The sequence below is a fragment of the Trypanosoma grayi genome (assembly GCF_000691245.1).
Source record: "Trypanosoma grayi strain ANR4 Tgr_378_V1, whole genome shotgun sequence".
Lineage (NCBI taxonomy): Eukaryota > Euglenozoa > Kinetoplastea > Trypanosomatida > Trypanosomatidae > Trypanosoma > Trypanosoma grayi.
Genome location: NW_008825997.1, coordinates 1 through 15,933, shown reverse-complemented (window position 1 = coordinate 15,933; position 15,933 = coordinate 1). Strand labels below are relative to the sequence as shown.

Below are 15,933 nucleotides of genomic sequence, written 5' to 3'. Positions count from 1 at the left end.
TCATTTACAACTCATGAAATGGAAGAGTTGAAAGCGTCCTTAACCCGCCTCCCCTTCGCTAGGCCAAGGGCTTTTATGCCCTGACCTCTGGAAATGCCGTCCGCAGGTTTATCCCCTTAGGCCACGTAGCGCTCACTTTGCTGTTCCGTAGCACTCTATCTGTGGCTGCCGCTCCCCGCACCAGCACCTCTTAAGTGCATGTTGCCTTTTTGCCATTGAGTGCGTCACGGTTGCGTTGCCCATCCATATGCGCAGGGGCCCCTCCAGATCTCGGCGGAAAGTCTGTAGGGCCAAGTGGGCCGCGCGAGCTTCCGCTTGGAAAATCATCTGGGGCGCTTTGCTCCAAGAGCCGCTGGCGATCAAAACTTCCCACGAATCCTTAAATAATAAGGCGTCCCATCCGCACATGGAGGCCTCTGTGGCCAACGTTGCGGAAGTTGGTATCTGGCGTCAGGGGGCTGACTGGTTTATTGGCCAGTAATTCTTTTAGCCATTGCGGAGCCGGGCTTATGGGGGTGGGCGCCGCGCCCTGTGGGCGTAGCAAACCCCTTTTTAACCGCGACAAGCTTAGACGTACCATAAACAGAAAAAAAAACAGGGTAAATGATAAAAAAATTATCATCGCAAAAAGGAATGCCGCGACCCGGGATCGAACCAGGGACCTTCAGATCTTCAGTCTGACGCTCTCCCAACTGAGCTATCGCGGCTACGAACCAGTATATAAAATTATACAAGCCAACCAAATTAAAATCATATAAAAATAACCCAAAACCAAAGCAATCCCAAAAAGTTCCGATACCGGGAATCGAACCCGGATCTTCTGGGTGAAAGCCAGATGTTCTAACCGTTATACCATATCGGATATGACACTAAGAAGATGGCACCGTTAATAAAACACCAACAGAAAACAAATGTTTTTTTTTTTGGGTTAAAACGAAGTTACCAAATTTATATTTTTTGCAAATATATATGTATATATATCACAAAATCTGCTTTTTTTGTTCGTCGTCGCGATGGTCGTCTAGTGGTTAGGACATTCGCCTCACACGCGAGAGATCGCGGGTTCGATCCCCGCCCGTCGTATTTTTTCGACTTATTCTTTTGAGCATTCTTAAAAAGGCTCACCCCGCCTTCCGAGAAAGGTCATAGAAGGGAAGAAGGTGGGGGAGGCCGCGTTCGCCCGCACGCTGGAATCCGGTGGCGCCTACAATCTTCGTGGCCTTTTTTCTTTTTCCTTGGTGGGAGGTTTCTCCTCTGGTTGTGTCTGTGCGTTTCCCGGTTACCGCCGGGCGGGGTGTGAGGTGGAGGAAATGGCGGCTCGGCTAAAGCGATCGTAAAGTTTTTTTCCGTTTTCTGGGAATGGGCTTTGTTTCATTTCCCGTTTCATTGCCGTCTCTTTCTTTTTTCTTTTTCTTTTTTCTTGTTTTACCTAATTCCAGGCTCTATGGGCGCCGATAAAGCTGATGGAATTTTGGAGCAGTGCCCCGGGGATGCGCTTGGCGATGCGATCTCCAAAGTATTTCGCCACCTTTTAGCAAATCTTCTATTGGAGCCTGACAACCCAAAGTTCCGTGCTGTTCGACACGAGAATGCCATCATTCGGAAAGCACTGGAACAATTACCAGACGCCGTTGCAGATTCTCTATTTACTACTATAGGCTTTGAGTTGGAATGTAATCCAAATTCGGGAATGATTTATATATTCAAGGGTGACGTGCAACAGTTGAAAGAAGCCGATCGCTTTTTCTCAGAACTGGAAGAGAAGTTACAGAACAAAAAGGCAATGGATATACAGCTTCACCTTACCGCTTTAAAAGCACGGGGCGATACCCAGGGACGTGAAAGACGGGAACAAATTCTTCAACAAATTAAAGATGACGCAGCCCACCGTCAGGAAGAAGCAACCATCCGAGAAGCTAATACGACACAAGATCTCTTGAATACTGATGACTTCTCCTCTGTAGAAAATCTGAAAGAGAAGGCTAGACTAACACTTTTAAATACAGGAAGGGTGAGAAACTGTCTTTTTGAAGGACGTCACTTTGCGTTGCGACGAATGCTACACGGAAGGGTATATGCGTGCAAAGAAGGCTGTGTAAATGAGTGCCTAGAGGCCCATTGGCACCTTCTTTCAGGAAAAAACCTGATTTATGCCTATGTGGCACACTTAACACCTGACGCTTCCACTATGATACACCTAGGTGTAGAGCACGGTTATCAATACAACTCATTACCTGGTACAGAACACTTTGGAAAAACCGTCCACTTTAGCGCAAAACGTGTAAATGACGCTGATGGAACAATCGACTATCTGAGGCATCCCAATCAACCGGCTGCTGTTTGTATTTATTGTGGTGTAAGCTTTTCTCAGTTGTTCCTGTAGTTTTTTTTTTCCCATTTAATGCATCGTCAGACTCTGTTTTAAATATTTTTGATTCTTGGTTTCACCTTCGTATGTAGCTAAAACATGCCTTTTTGCCTGTTCTTTTATTGCAAAGATCCAAGAAGATCACTATTGATGTTCGTGAATAGAGGGCCATTGGATGTTTCTTACCAGGTACCTATGCAAGCTAATCGGCGACTACATACGGGGCTTTTTGAAGAAGCTAGATAGTGACTCAATATCTCTAAACCTTCTAGGGGGTTCCATTGAACTGAAGAATGTTGAAATTGATGACAGTGTCATGAGGTACTGCAGGACTTTTTGTCCTATTGAGCGAATAGTTGTGGAAAGTCTGCGAGTTAAGGTCCCCTGGCTTGAGCTCTATTCAAAATCCTGTGAAGTGTGCCTCAAAGGTGTCTTTGTGGTTGTTAGTGTCCCGTGTGATACAGATTCTGACGAATACGGTGACATATTAAAGGGAAGACATAAAATAGTTGATCTCTTCGATGCCTTCAAACAAAAGCCAATGTCGGATGCTGAGAGGGAGCGCTCAAATTTTTTTACCCGTCTTAAGCACATCGTTTTACGCAACATTACACTGGTTATCGAGGATAGTCTGATGTGGTATGAGCAAAATGATGGGAATGCTGTTGGGGCAATGATAGGACTTCAGCATCTAGTCTGCGCTCCAGCGAATGCCACGGGTGATAGTGGCCTTCTCAGTGATGATTTAAGCAATACCCATCGAGTTATCACTCTTCAAGGTCTTTCTCTTTTGGCGGATTCTGATACCTCCGGCAAGATTCAACATGAGCCATGGCATATAATGTCCTTGGATAGTTTTAAACGACTACTAAAAAGTGGGTTTGAAATGAGGGCTATATCCAATGGCTACACTGTTAAACCTTCCTCCGGGAAACTACTTTCTTCATTACAGTATAAGAATTCACGTCTGTCTGTTGGAATCCGAGGGGCCATACATGTTGGTGGAGTTAATTTCCACTTTTCCAACTTAGCTGCACTGATAATGATAGCTCGGGGCATCTCCTCTTTGTACGGAACCACTGATGACTACTTGAGAATGAGACCAACAAAAAGGCCTAGTTGTGCAATACCAGGAAGCTGTGTGTCCTGGTGGAAATACATCATTCACCGAGTCGTATCGAATACAAGTAGCCGAACTCGAAAAGATACTTTCAATTGGGAGTTTTACCGAAACTGGAAGCAATTATGTGAGGAATATTACAACTACTATCTTTTGGTTTTGGGTGCACCATGGCTTTTTGGGCACGTCGTGAATGCCAAGAGGCTGGGCGAGGCAAGACGTTCGCTTTCTATCGAACACCTTATTCAGGTTAGACAAGAAGCGAGGTACACTTTAGAGCAGTTTCGTCTTACTGAAAGGGTATTCCCTCGGCATTATGGAGATACCATTTGCGACCGAAGTGCGGAATACAGCGTAGCAGCCGTGGAAGTGCTTCAGGGTTCGCTGGATTACTCCCCAATGAAGGGTGAAATTTCAATTTATCTTGCGTTTCCCGAGTTGCCACTTGTTCTTTGGAACAATGATATGGTTACTACTGTACTGTTCAAGAATGTGTCTCTTCAATCGGTTCATGCAGAGGGAAAACACCAGACTGTTTTGTCGACATTAGCCGTTTCTGTTTGTTTGGGTTCTTCAAGATATGACTGCGTTGAAATGATTGAAATTATGGGTAAATCCGAGAACAAAGAGGGAATTCTTATTTCCTATGTGCAAGGCATCTGTGATACGGAACTTTCAGTTGATCTGAGTTCTATTAGTATCAAGTACGACAAGAAAATTGTTGAGAGGCTACTTACTGCAATTCTTATGTCTGAATTGATTGACATAGTTGGAGCACCTGGCTACCCTCTAAAAATGAATACAAAGAAGACACGTGGAATCAAAACAAAAGTTGGCATTCGTAATGCAATAGTAGACTTTGGAGAAATAGAAGTTTGCGTTGAAGACTTGGATATTTTTCCATCGCTGAGGTGTTCCGAATTATGCATCAATGAAGCTTCTAGTCCGCCTTTCATCATTGTAACGGACTTCACTGTGAACTCTGAGAATGACACCACATTTGTTTCTGGAAACTCATACATCCGTGGAGTACTTTTGAGTTTTTATACAATGAGGGGCGTTTTATTTGACGTTTTTACCAGCTTGAAGGGTTTGTTTCCTTTGTTGGAACGTGGAAATGCGTCGCAGACTGTAGAACCTAAGAGGGTATTTGAGTTTACTTTTCCCTATTTTGCGATTGACTTTCCTGGTGACAACGTGCAGCTGCAAATGCCAGAACTTGTTGTTCGCCTCACGCCTGGGGTTAATTGGTTAATTACTGTTGTGTGCAAGCAAATGTGTTGTGATTCCCTGCTTAGTAAAATGAACATGAGTATCATGATTTCCGGTGGAATCAGCGACAAATGGACTTCACTGAGCACTCATCTGACTGATTCAAAGGCGAATTCGATTGTTTCCGTGACGTTTGACGGAGGAAATATCATTATGGATAGTCGATTTGTGAGTGTGCTGGAGTTTTTGAATGATCTCGCTTGGGTTATGCTTGTTCAACCAGAAGAGGGCATTCCGATATACCGCAATGAAAGTTTTAAGGATCCTTCAATAGAGGTCCTTGCTTTATTTGGAAATGTATCTTTTTCAGTTGTTGGGGAGCCTTTGTGTGCCTGGAAGTTTCCCTTCCGCCTTTTATGCGAAGGTCACAACAGCCTTGTTATGGAGATTAAACGTTTTTGTGATACACGTATGGAGCTCAGTGTCACCCTTGGAAGTCGTTGTTCTTGGGACGTTAATGGCTATGCCTTAATGTATCCCTCAAAAGCTGACGCGGGAACGCTACGAGCAGTGATGAAGTGGGAGCCACCAAGTGTTTTAGATGTGGTGAACCCTCTCACAGTGCTGGTGACATCGGTGATAACCTCTGAACGCTCTTTCACAGCTTACTTCCCTGCGTTGCAGGAATGGCTGCGCCAGTTCAATGAAGCAGGATCACCGTTGTATCGGTTGAGGAGCATGGGGTCAAGGTTGCATTTTGGATTGCGTACCTCCCATGGTCGATTATACTCTGCTGGGTTTTGGCCCCAGCGAAATGTGGTTTACGTGGAGGCAAAAAATGTGGTGTTACTGTACTTTCCATGGGGTAAATTGTCCTCTAATTGTGTCGTTGATTCTGAGGATGAGGATGAGGATGAGGATGAGGATGAGGATGAGAATGATGATGATGATGATGATGATACGCATGTGCGAATAGGTGTCCCTTTGTGTAGGGTGACATGGTCCTACGATGGCCTTAGCCGATGCATGTCNATGTGGTGTTACTGTACTTTCCATGGGGTAAATTGTCCTCTAATTGTGTCGTTGATTCTGAGGATGAGGATGAGGATGAGGATGAGGATGAGAATGATGATGATGATGATACGCATGTGCGAATAGGTGTCCCTTTGTGTAGGGTGACATGGTCCTACGATGGCCTTAGCCGATGCATGTCGACGGAGGTTTCAGTAGTTACGGAGTTACCGAGAGTGGTGAAGGAGCCATGTGATTCTTCATGCAATGCATTCCTCCATGGTAACATTGTTGAGATGGAGACGAGGCAGCAGGTTTTGTATGGTGCAGATGAGCAGAGGGAAACCAATCGGATTGCCATAAAAGGAAAACAACAGATGGATGATCAAAACAGTAGTCTGGGAGATGACGCGGAAAACCAGAAGCGCATCCAATTTCAACAACGGGTTGTTGTTTCGTTTCAAGAGTTGTACCATCTCTGGGTAATTGCAGGGTCTTTTTTTTCTGCTGTGCCAGTGAGCCCCAGTCCTCCTGTGGCGGTGGGCCCAAGGCGGGTGCGATCAATAGAGATGCATATTCCACCCTTTGTAGCCTTTTCTCAAGATCTTGCGATCGCTCTTGTCTTATGGGAGGGTATTGATGCTGAGTTTCATGACGGAACGTACATGATAACTACAACGCTCTTGTCACTTTTGTGCGATGGATCTTTGCAGGCGGATGAAAAACGATATTCGGCAAAGCTCTGGGAATCTCTCGAGAGTCTTAAAATGGATGCAGCTATTCTGGAAGTGACGGGCGAACGAAAAACAACCGGTGGCCGCATGATGTTGGCAAACAACTCGGAGTTGAGTGGCGCTCTTTTGTCACTGGGCAATATTTTTCTGCATCTTGATGAAGAAATTTTGCCATTGCTTTCACAGCAGTTGACTGCAGTCCACATACTTCTCTCTTCTGCTATTCCACCGATACCTCCGCCTTCACGAACAGAGGCGGCAGTTCTTTCTGAGGAGAGCCGTGCAGCTTTCACGGTAAGCCTTGAGGAGGCATGTTTTGGTTTTGCGTGGTGCAGTCGAATAAACGGCCTATACGGTGAACTTCATTGTAATCTACTCGCGTTAACATTGACGAGTGTTGGAGTGGTGACTCTTGGGGACGGAAGTGTGAAGTTAAAGTGGTTCAACGCACCTCCACCAGAAGGTGTGATGGGCCCATCTATTCTCCTGTTTCGTGAGGCAGAGGAAATTGTGCCGTTGCTTGAGAGTATTTCGTTCACAACGCAAACATCAGGTCACGACTATCCTCACATAAAAGTTTCGCCGATTCACATCAAGTTTAGTTCTCTCACTTACCTACACCTCGTCGAGTTGCTGAGTTATCACCTTAAGGTGGAGGCAAACGATACCGACGTGGTGGAGCCAGCAATATGTGTATTCGCATCCACAGCGGATAAAGAAATCGAGGCGGTAGCCGGCATATCTTCCTCATCGGTGACTTCTCGTTGCAACGTAAACGGTGATACCTCGGCTCCTGTTAGCGTCAGGGATGCTGTGGCAGCGAGTACGGAGGCCCCCAATAGCCGTTGCTTCTCTGTGGAGTTGGTGGAGTTTCGATTTGCTGTTGAAGTGCAACGCTCGGGTGATACTGACGATGAAATGAAGCCTATTGTCTGGGTGCAATTTACAAATGCTGCATGGCAACTTCTCCAAGGTGCAGCATCTTTCATGGTGGAAGAGGTTAACTGTGGATGCGACTCTGAATCACAAGTGTTGTCAATTCACGGGGTGGAGTTTAGTTGGCTTCGTACGAATGATGGTGTAACTAATCTGGCACCCGAGATAGTGTGCACTGTGGAGTCGCTGGCGGTCACGCCTACCATCCCTTCTCTCCGGAGATGCTTCGATCAATTAATAAGGGCTCCGGCAAAGGAGGTTGACCCGCTTTATTGGACAACAAAGCATTTGAGCGGTAGCATTTCTGGCGGGGTTGGCGTCAGCCGCTACAATACTGTCAATCGCAAGATGGAAGTTGTAACTGTGGACACAAAACTATGGGAGTTGAAAGCTGACCTAGTTCTCAGCCGTGATGGTGGTTCCGTGTTGGTATTCTCCAGCTTGAACACTAACAACATTCTGGTGGAAATGAATGGCCATTCAATTTTTGTGGAACCAGCCCGGAAGAAAGGGGCAGACACTGTCATGGTTGTTGACGGAGGACTTTCCTTGACGTTTTCGGGCGGCAGTTTTGTTCTTCCTTGGTTCCTTTCGGGAAAGAAGCATATGCGGCGTGTGGAGCGTCTGGGGGAGGAGGTTATGCTTCTGCCCTTCATGGCTGTGGGTGAAGGAAGCTATGTGCGTTGCCGTAATGTTCGTTACACCATGTCAGAGAGGCGTGAGTTGCAGAAGCAAAGAAGCGCGGCGAGTAGTAGTGCGCACCGTCAACTTTGGCAATTGCAAGCGGCAATCCACTCTCTGGCAATTTCTGTGCCATCGCAACTGGATCAAGGCACCGTGCAGGCAACTCTCGCCATCGATGCGAGGGCCTATCTGCATGGTGGAATGATGGAGCAAGGTGATGTCACGCTTGAAAACCTCACCGTCGTTACCCGCACAAGCGGTGTAGCTTCAGCAACGGCAGCCAAATCCGCGACGACGGAAAACACAGTCCTCCGTCCAGTTTCTATCCACATCTGCATCTCGGAAGGTCGTGACGTGGCGTTTGCGGTGGGGCGCATTGTTGTGGATGCCACTATAGGCGATGTGATGCTGCTGGGTGCGATTTCACACGAGGTTACGCGCCTCACGCACCACATAATGTCGTTCCGTCGCTCGCCGGCGGAGCGTGAGTATGATCTGCGAATTCAAGAGATCATGGGGTGGAAAAGTGTTCCTCTGCATGCGGACTGGGAGGATGACGGTGATGTGCGTCACGCAGAGGATACACAGGGTGGTGAGCCGCAGCGCGGAAAATCCACACTTTCATTGGCAACATTTTCACCTTTTGTGGAAGTGACACTCAGTAACGTCAAGTACCCACTTCTGCAGGTGACGCTGTCAGATGTTGTGTGGAAAGAAACTATGTTTCACACGAGCCGGACGACCTTGCTGCAGAATCAGAACTTCTACGTGCGGGTGTACGGTAAGGGCCGCTGGGACACTGTGGTGCCGGCCAAAGCGGTTGTGGCCTTTGAAGCTGTTCACTCCTGGTCAAAGCGGACCAGAACAAGACAGCTGCGTTTGCAGTGCGACACACTTGTTGTTTATGCGTCGCAACTGCTCTTGTCAAAGATAATACACATCAATCGTCAGTGGGCGGAGCTGCAGACCGCCCTCTTGCAAAACCTCAACTCTGGGAGGGAGATGATGTCACGAAAGTCATCAGTCTGCACATCACCCTCCAGTGCAACCGCGACGCATCGATTTATAAACACCTTTAGTGACGTCTTTTACCTATTTATTGGGAAGAATCTTGACCGCGGTGAAATTGTGCCACTTCCTTCCTCTACTGCTGTGGACCTTGTGCTGCCGTTTAACCGAGCAGACGAAGTTCGGCTTTACCTGTACCCTCGGTATTGTATTAAATTAGACGAAGATGGACGACATGCACGAAACGATGTGGGGTTGCAGAGAGATATGCATTATTCTCATGTTGTGGCAGGTCAGCTGCAGTATGGCCACGCCGTTGGTCTTGTTGTGGATGACTTGCTCGTAGTAATGTCATGTGTGGAAACAGAGGGGGCACATGGGGCGGTTTCCACGTCTCTCCCAATGGTTGGCGCAGAATCCCACGGTGATGATGCAGCAGCACCGGTGTCCCCCGATGCACACGTGCCGATTGGTGCGGTGCGACGGGCGGATGAGGCGGGTTTGGTGATTGTTCGCATCCATTCGAGAGTCACGTTGTACAACGGTAGCGGTATGATGCTGGAGATGCGGCAATACCTTCTAGGCACGCCAGATGAGACACCACTGAGTGACGACTTCTGGATTGTACCACCAAACGCGGAATACCCCCTCAGTGGGACATGCAGTCGCGTGGAGCTTCGCGTCTTACTGAATGGTGGGGTCTACACCACGTCACTCAGTACACTTTCACTCGAGAGTGGTGTATTCTTGGATCTGCATCCCTGCGGCGATGTGGCATCACGCGTAGAAAGACTCAATTCCTCTTTTCCCGTCTCGCTCTTCATGGCTTTACGTCGCTATGTGGAGAGCGGATCGATCGTCGTTATGCTCTTTCCCCGCATAACGGTGCTGAATCACATTGGGGTTCCCGTGAAGCTGTCGCTGTGGCAGGAGGAACAGCTTAACGACGGCTACGGCGGTAAAGGCAATGTCGATGGCGGTGCTGGTGACAGTACCAGATTCGGCCCAAACAGAAGAGTTGGTGAAACATCGTCACTCTGGCGCCGATGGGGTAAATTCAATTCATCCCATCGGTACATGAAGATCGGCGAGCACGAGTCACTCGCACACCGAGGCACTCTCGCTATTTGCCAGTGCTCTTACCGCAGCAGCCTCACGATGAGCCTCAGCTTTACTCAGACAGGCGGGGAGACGGTAGGTACAGATGAACCGGTGCGGGTGTGTGACTCGCTCAAGAAGAATGTAGAGAAGGAACCGTGCCTTCTGCACTTGCACGACTCCAATGGCCGACGCTTTTACGTGCAGGTGTCGGTGCTGCACCGGACTATCATACTCTCGGTCGGGCTTTGGGTGGTGAATTTAACGGAGTACCCAATTCTCCTCACAGACAGCTTTGCTTCGCGTCGTCTCTCCGCGGGGCAGATGCAGCACACTGGAATCCCGCCGTCGCAAGGCGTTCCATTCCTCATTGGATGCCGTCCAACTGATTTCAGGGTGGTTTTCTTAACCCTGGGCCTTGACGGCGACTGGTCCGATGGTATCCCAACCCACCTGGGGTCTCACGGTGTGGTGGAATCGCCGCGCCCCATGGCCGGCTTTACGCACAGCTGCAACTACGTTGTGCAGTTTCCTCACGTCCAGGATGGGCGACCTATGGTGTTGCTTCTCACCCCACGCTGGGTTTTTGTTAACAATACGAACCGACGCTTGAAGATTTACTTTGGGCTTTCAGGCATGAAGAAAAAGGTGTCAGAGGCGGCGAAGACGTCGTCTGACAAACATGCAGAAACATCAGTAGAAGCAACAACCGTGTCGTCGGTGACGCTTCGACCAGGGGAGCATAGCTTCAGCTGTATTGGGACAGTGGTTGGGAACTTGGTATCCTTTCAAGACACACTGGAGGACACTGTTCCTTCCATTACCTCTCTTTCTAGTGGAAACGCGCGCTACACCAATATTTCAGAATTCTATGAGGTGCATCGCACGGAACCCATGTCCATCGATGGACCAGGTCATGCGGTATTCAATCTGTGGGCGTCCCTCAAGCAACCCGAGAGGGTGCCAAGTGTTGCCTACGGGGCGTTAGTGACATCCGCTGCACCACTGTCGTTGTCATCGCCACCCTCGTCGTCGTCATCGTGTTCAGATTCTGCCCGCATTAGTGAGGATGCTGCGTTTGTCACGGGCCGTCTCAGTGTGACAGTGCAGCACACCGATAATGTTTTGGCCGTTGTCATGAATAGCATTCATGCGACCAACATGGTAATACAGAATCAGACACGGGGTGAGACCATTGCTGTGCGGCAGAAGGGAAGTCCACGTCGCAGTATCATTCCACCATGCCAGAACCGCTTCTTTCTATGGGAGGATTACTGTACCAGCCCTGTCATTTCTCTTCACGTTGTTGGCTGCAAAGGGGCGTGGTTCGAGGTGAATTTCTCGTGTGGGACGTGCCAGGTGCAGCGGTGCTTCACCTCCGACGTCACGGAGGGGGCGCTTGCCCGGTTCTATGTGCGGGCCTTCACAAGCAGACGAGATGCGCAGCATGTGAAGATCCTCTTAACCGATGAGGCTGTGCCACTGCACGCCTCCTTTGACGACGCGTGGCACACGAGTGTGGGCCGCACACTCTCCGTCCCCTCAGTGGAGTTGGTGTGGCTCACGGAGGATCGGCCCGGGAATGGGCAGCGGCTTGTGTCAGTCTTGCTTCGGGACATGCAGGTGCAAACACTCAATGCCGACAACACCCGCACTGTTTCTGTGTTGCTTCGGCGGATGCAGGTGGTGGATGGAGGCGAGGGGACTGCTCTTGTTCTGCACCGCGCCTGCCTCGCGAACCCTAACGCGGAGGAGGACCACGCTGGACGAATCCTGAGCTGGTTTTGGCGCGGCGAGGAGGTGCCACAGCACGACTTCCAGGCGGTGTACACCGACATGATGTCCGCCAGCGGCGTCACACGCATTACGGAATTGTCATGCACGCTCTCTCCGTTCGCTGTGAACGTATCGGATCACCTTGTGGCGGCGCTGTGGCGGGAGCTCCGTGGACTGCAGTCGCTGCTCGTCGCGGATGGCGGCACCATGGCATCGGCAAGGGAATCGCTCTCGTCGTCGGTGTCGCGACACGCCTTCGCCAAGGGGTTGGTGGAACGCATCCGCAAGGAGTCGGATGCTGCTGCGATATTCATTCCCACGCACGGACAGGGAGGAGCAGGCGTGGGCCCGGCGTTTCTGTTCGTGGATCAGGCACACTTCGCGCGTGTCATCCTCTTCGTCACCTTCACACGCCACAAACCAGACCCACTGTGGCAGATGCTGGGGATGTACACGCTGATGATCCCCAAGCGGTTTCGAGGAATGGAGTTTTCATGGCCCGCGTTTGTCCTTGAGAATAAGGCGACGACACAGGGACTACTCCTCTCGCAGGTCCAGCGTTGGCTTGTGGATGGTGCTATGCGCCAGTGGACGAAGGTGACGCGGATTGGGAAGGTGGTTGATAAGCTCAAGAGCGGCGCACGCGCGCGTATGGAGCTCGCAGGGGCACCGGAGCCAATGCTGCCACGAATACACGAGGATGATGAGGGGGAAGAAGAGGAGGAGGAGGAGGAGGAGGGCGTTGACGAGGATTAGGACTGAAACAAGAAGGGGGGTGGGGGCGACGACGGGTCTAGGAGCACTGCCTAGCCGTATTTGTCTTCGGTTTCTGTTCCTGATTCTTCTTCTGCCTGCTCCCTTGTCCTTCGTCTTGTGTGTATTTGTCTCATGTTTGTACACCACACATGTGTTTTTTTCTTAGTGGCTTTGCTGCGTGCGGGGCTGTGAGGAAGATGCGGCTCTTTCGTTGTACGCTCCTGAGGGTGGCATGTGTGGCTTTCTGTTTCTTTCTTTATTATTATTATTATTATTATTATTATTTCGTTTGCTTCTCGTGTTCTCTCACGATGCTGCTGCTCGCAGGGCAAAGACAGGCGTCATACATTCACCCATAACGAGGGCGCGCTCTGGGAAGCATGAGGCCCCCGTTAAGTAGTAAACCCCCGCCGGCTGGTGCGAGGGCGACTGGCGACACCGACGGCGGCAGCAAGGGTCCGGGCAGCGCCACTGTGAGCAGCGACGCACCGGCGAAAAACCGACGAGGGGGCCGGCGGGGGCAGCGACGTGCCGGGCTGCAGGACACCGCAGCCGGGCTTACGACGACGCCGCCAACAACAGCAACAGCCGAAGCAGCAACAAGAAGAAAAGATGTTGTAACGCCAACACCAAGAGCAACAACGACAACAACACAAAGGCATACAGAAACGGTAGTTGTGCCTGTACGCGGCGAGACGACAACTGGGACAGGAGAGAAGCGTCCAGTGAACTCCACTTCTGTGCGACGGCGGGATAAATCTAACAGCACTGTCACAAAGGTTGTGACTGGAGTATCTTTGGAGGCCCTCCGGGCGAAGCGCAACGGCACTACAGCGGAGACCACCCCGGACGGTGACGCGAAGACTGTAGAAGAGGTCAGCCGTATTCTTTTCATGTATGCGTCGCAGCAGCAGCAGCAGCAACACCAACAGCACCATCAGCAGCAGCAGCAGCAGCAGCAACATCAACATCAACATGGCGGCAAGAACAGCAAGCGCCCTGGCCCAATTCAGAACACCCCCAACTGGCTCGCCGTTGCAAGAGAAGGAGGGGGTGATCGTATGGGCGCTGTGAAGGCTGAACTGCTTGTGGATGAGCGGCAGCAGCACCTTGAAGGGATGCTAAAAAGTACACGAGATGTACAAGCTCACGTCATATCGCTGATTCACTCAGGCAAGCTGCCCCCAGACAGCCTGAAGGTTCTGCAGGCTATGCTGTGCCACACCTCGCAAGGGGGAAAATTAGACATGTTTGAACTCCCGACGAAGGGCAAGCACAGCGGGACCCAACAGGGTTTTACGTCTGCAATGAGGGTTGATTGCCAACCGCAACCACAACCGCAGCCGCCGTGCGAGAGGGACCTGTACTGCTACTCGGAGCAGATCCAGAGACAGCAGCAACAACAGCAGCCCATGATGGGTTTCACAGAGGAGGAGTACTTTGGGTGCGGTGGCTATACACAGCGCTCAGAGCAGACGTACTACCAAGGACTTGGTGGTTCCCCTCCTGACGTTATACCCGTTCCAAATGCTCCTGCCAACGAGATCACCACATCGGGCTGTGAAGGTACCAGTGGAGGAGGCAGCAGGAACAGCAGCAGGAGCCCATTTCCGGTCTTGGGAGGATACACCGTGCAACAGCACATGTACACCTGCGGCGTCACGGCGGGGTATGCGGGGGGCTACGAGGGCTACACCCACGCAGCTGAGGCGGTGCCGGGGGAAAGGGATGCTGCCGTATACACCCGTGACGACGACGAAGATGCGGAGGTCACTGAAATGCTGCAGGGCATTCGAGAAGCTCTGCAAAAAGCATCGTCACCGCGGCAGCTGCGCTGCGCCAGCGCCTCGACTGTGGCTGCAGGAGCTGTAGGTGGCGGTGGTGGCGGCGACTACAGTGATATTGCCCAAGATGGTGCATGCTTGTTGCCCTCATCTCCCGCACCATGTGTGACGATCACGCAGGCGGAGCGTGAGACGCTGCGCTCCATCCAGCAGGCCTTCCTCGCGCGGATGCGGCTGACAGGGTCGCCGGAGTGGAAGTCTCCCGGCGCCACACCACCGAAGAGTCTTATGTGCACCTTTGCCGAGGACGAGGAGTTCTGCGGATCCTACGCTGCAATGCAGCAGCAGCAGCAGAAAGAACAAGAACAGCTGCAGGAGGACGACAGCAGGTTCACAACCAACCGTACGCTCTTTTCTTACCGAACCGCCTTTTTGGAGGACGATGCAGGGATGACACTGGACGGATGCGGCATGCGCGATGCTTCTGTAGCGACCACGGCTGCTGCACAACAACAACAGCAGCAGCCGCAGCAACAAATGCAGTGGTTGGATGAAAGCAGCGCCGTGCCTCCGTCAGCACGACTGTCGCAACTCTTCTCGGTGATCCGTGGAGAAAGAACCGCAGAGGACACCCTCTGGTCCTGGGCGGCTGAAAATGACCGCGGCGAGCGAAGGGTGGCCGACACTACGACCGCGAGGACTATGACGACGACGACGCCGTGTAGGTGGAATTACGACTGCAGTGACTCGGCGGAGCAATACACACGCTTCTCTTCCATCACTGCGTTCACACCACAGCAGCCGACGACGCAGAAAAAGCAGCTGCTGCAGGAGAGCCGACTGCCGTGCTCCCCGGCCACGTGCGACCTCGCGTCACTTACCCACCCCGCAACGGCGACCACAACGCCACCAGAGATGGCGAAGACGTGCGCAACGATACTCAACAGCAATGCCGAGCCATTCCTGCCGTCGCGCACAGGGGAATCCACTGCGGATTTTGCATGACTCTGGCATCAGCGAAAAAGGATGAGTATATATATATACTCACGAGCATACACATTGTGAAGGGGGGAGGAGAGGTGTGAATGCGAAGTGCTGCGAAGCCTCTGTGCTGCGGCCCAGTCGCCACACTCGTTGCTCTCGCACGCGCGGTTGGGCCGTTGCGTGCAGGCCCGCCGCCCGCGCGCCCCCCTTCACGTGCCAGACAGCGCACACATAAATTGAGATAGATGCGTAGAAGCTCCCCACAACGTGATGGTAACAAGAAGAACAAACAAGAAAAGAAGAACAAGAAGAAAACAAGAATACACCTTTCCCCCTCCATCCCAAAAAGAAACAACAACAACCACAACAACCAACCCCTACTCTACACTCATCCCGCACATGGAGAAACACACGTGCGCCTTCACCCACCACCCCGGCTCGCTCGCTGTTTTTTTTTTTTTT

At 51.0% G+C, this 15,933-nt stretch overlaps 4 protein-coding genes and 3 non-coding genes across 7 annotated transcripts; 5 read left to right on the top strand and 2 right to left on the bottom strand.

Annotated features, from left to right (window-relative positions):
* Window positions 1-634: 634 nt before the first annotated feature.
* Window positions 635-707, bottom strand: DQ04_tRNA002 (the record flags this gene model as incomplete). Its single annotated transcript has 1 exon — window positions 635-707. It is a non-coding gene; the product is annotated as a tRNA-Phe (tRNA).
* An 83-nt stretch (window positions 708-790) lies between these two features.
* On the bottom strand, window positions 791-862 carry DQ04_tRNA009 (the record flags this gene model as incomplete). The annotated part of the gene is made up of 1 exon: window positions 791-862. It is a non-coding gene; the product is annotated as a tRNA-Glu (tRNA).
* A 148-nt stretch (window positions 863-1,010) lies between these two features.
* On the top strand, window positions 1,011-1,083 carry DQ04_tRNA079 (the record flags this gene model as incomplete). The annotated part of the gene is made up of 1 exon: window positions 1,011-1,083. It is a non-coding gene; the product is annotated as a tRNA-Val (tRNA).
* A 361-nt stretch (window positions 1,084-1,444) lies between these two features.
* Window positions 1,445-2,383, top strand: DQ04_03781030 (hypothetical protein; the record flags this gene model as incomplete). The annotated part of the gene is made up of 1 exon (XM_009313114.1): window positions 1,445-2,383. The coding sequence occupies one exon, from the start codon at window positions 1,445-1,447 to the stop codon at window positions 2,381-2,383; it is 939 nt and encodes a 312-aa protein (XP_009311389.1).
* Window positions 2,384-2,543: 160 nt separating this feature from the next.
* Window positions 2,544-5,858, top strand: DQ04_03781020 (putative vacuolar protein sorting-associated protein 13A; the record flags this gene model as incomplete). The annotated part of the gene is made up of 1 exon (XM_009313113.1): window positions 2,544-5,858. The coding sequence occupies one exon, from the start codon at window positions 2,544-2,546 to the stop codon at window positions 5,856-5,858; it is 3,315 nt and encodes a 1,104-aa protein (XP_009311388.1).
* Window positions 5,859-5,908: 50 nt separating this feature from the next.
* DQ04_03781010 (hypothetical protein) lies at window positions 5,909-12,703 on the top strand (the record flags this gene model as incomplete). Its single annotated transcript, XM_009313112.1, has 1 exon — window positions 5,909-12,703. One exon carries the CDS (start codon window positions 5,909-5,911, stop codon window positions 12,701-12,703), a length of 6,795 nt encoding a protein of 2,264 aa, XP_009311387.1.
* Window positions 12,704-13,083: 380 nt separating this feature from the next.
* DQ04_03781000 (hypothetical protein) lies at window positions 13,084-15,492 on the top strand (the record flags this gene model as incomplete). The annotated part of the gene is made up of 1 exon (XM_009313111.1): window positions 13,084-15,492. The coding sequence occupies one exon, from the start codon at window positions 13,084-13,086 to the stop codon at window positions 15,490-15,492; it is 2,409 nt and encodes an 802-aa protein (XP_009311386.1).
* Between the last annotated feature and the right edge of the window lie 441 nt (window positions 15,493-15,933).